This window comes from Rutidosis leptorrhynchoides, chromosome 9 (assembly GCF_046630445.1).
Source record: "Rutidosis leptorrhynchoides isolate AG116_Rl617_1_P2 chromosome 9, CSIRO_AGI_Rlap_v1, whole genome shotgun sequence".
Lineage (NCBI taxonomy): Eukaryota > Viridiplantae > Streptophyta > Magnoliopsida > Asterales > Asteraceae > Rutidosis > Rutidosis leptorrhynchoides.
This window is the reverse complement of record NC_092341.1, coordinates 240,558,365-240,559,947: the sequence shown is the minus strand read 5'-3', so window position 1 is coordinate 240,559,947 and position 1,583 is coordinate 240,558,365. Positions and strand designations below refer to the sequence as shown.

At 41.3% G+C, this 1,583-nt stretch overlaps 1 protein-coding gene across 1 annotated transcript; it reads left to right on the top strand.

Annotated features, from left to right (window-relative positions):
- Window positions 1–824: 824 nt before the first annotated feature.
- Window positions 825–1,583, top strand: LOC139868628 (uncharacterized). The gene has a single exon (XM_071856961.1). The coding sequence runs from the start codon at window positions 825–827 to the stop codon at window positions 1,581–1,583; it is 759 nt and encodes a 252-aa protein (XP_071713062.1).

Genomic DNA, 1,583 nt, shown 5'->3' with positions numbered 1-1,583 from the left:
AAATGCCCGTAGTCTCCAAATTCTACTAAAGTGTTTTGAACTTGCATCCGGTTTAAAAGTGAATTTTCATAAAAGCTGCTTATATGGTGTTGGGGTTGGTAACGAAGAGATGACGGTAATTGCCAATCAACTCGGGTGTCAAGTTGGTACATTCCCATTTACATACCTCGGTCTTCCAATAGGATGTAAGATGAATAAGCTAAAACATTGGGAACCGGTTATTGAAAAGATAAAAAAATCGTCTTTCGAGTTGGAAAATGCGATCGATGTCTTATGGAGGAAGATTAGTTCTTATTAAATCGGTTTTCTCGAGTCTTCCGTTGTATTATTTCTCGCTCTTTCGTGCCCCGCAATGTGTGATAAAACTACTTGAGAGTGTGAGAAGGAAATTTTGGGGGGGGGGGGGGGTCAGATTCGTGTTCAAAAATAGCATGGGTTAAATGGGATAATATCTTAGCTTCTTATGGGATGGGGGGTTAAATATTGGTTCTCTAAATGGGAAAAACTTAGCTCTTCTCGCAAAGTGGTGGTGGAGGTTTAAAACCGAATCCAATACGCTTTGGGTTAGAGTGACTCGTAGCATTTATGGTTCGTGTGGTGGCCTAGGGTCGGGTGGTGACTTAGGTTATCGCCCAACCGTAGGTACTTGGCAGAATATCATTGTTGCAGGTAATACTTTGGAAGACATCGGAATCAACTTCAAAAACTCGTTCGTGAAAACAATTGGGAATGGTGCGGATACATCTTTTTGGAATGAAGTGTGGATCAGAAATTGCAAGCTTAGTGAGTTGTTCCCGCGTTTGTATCGTCTAGAAGGTAACAAAATGGCTTCTGTTAATTCGCGCATTGGGTTGGCTAATCATCCGGAGAGCTTCACATGGGCCTGGGCTCGTCAACCTTCGGGCCGAGGCTTGAGTGATCTCATGTCACTGATCCAGGTGGTTTCGGAGGTAACGTTAAGCGACAAAGTGGATTCATGGATTTGGAACTTGGATGGGGATAAGCCATTCACTGTCAAAAAATTATCGGGTTTGTGTGATGAAAATCTTTTATCTTGTGGAACCAATTATTCAAGTACTATGCGTAACAACTTAGTGCCTAAAAAAATTGAAATTTTCGTGTGGCGTTTGATGAAGAAAAGACTACCGGTTAGGATTGAGTTAGACAAAAGGGGTATTGATCTACATAGTGTTCGATGCCCCTTTTGTGATGATGATATTGAAACAACGGATCATACCTTGCTTTTTTGTTCGTTTGCTCAAGACATTTGGAAGCGTATCAATAGTTGGTGGGGGTTGGGATCGTTTTTGAATCTTAGTTTCAATGAGATTCTTCGAGGCAACTCAGGTGTTTCTATGTCTCCTTTCGGGAAGAAAATTTGGCAAGCTATCGAGTGGATATGTGCATACTATATTTGGAAGAATCGTAATAATCGAGTGTTTCGCGGAAATTCGTGGAGTGCAGCGGTTACTCTTAATGAAATCCAAGTAAAATCCTTCGAATGGATTTCCCTACGTAAGAGAGGAAAAAAATTTGACTGGTTTACTTGGTTAAGCAACCCACACTTGTATCTTTCGAGCTAG

Bases quoted from the DNA above. Each gene is read 5' to 3' on its own strand.
- LOC139868628 (XM_071856961.1), top strand. From the start codon at position 825: ATGGCTTCTGTTAATTCGCGCATTGGGTTGGCTAATCATCCGGAGAGC.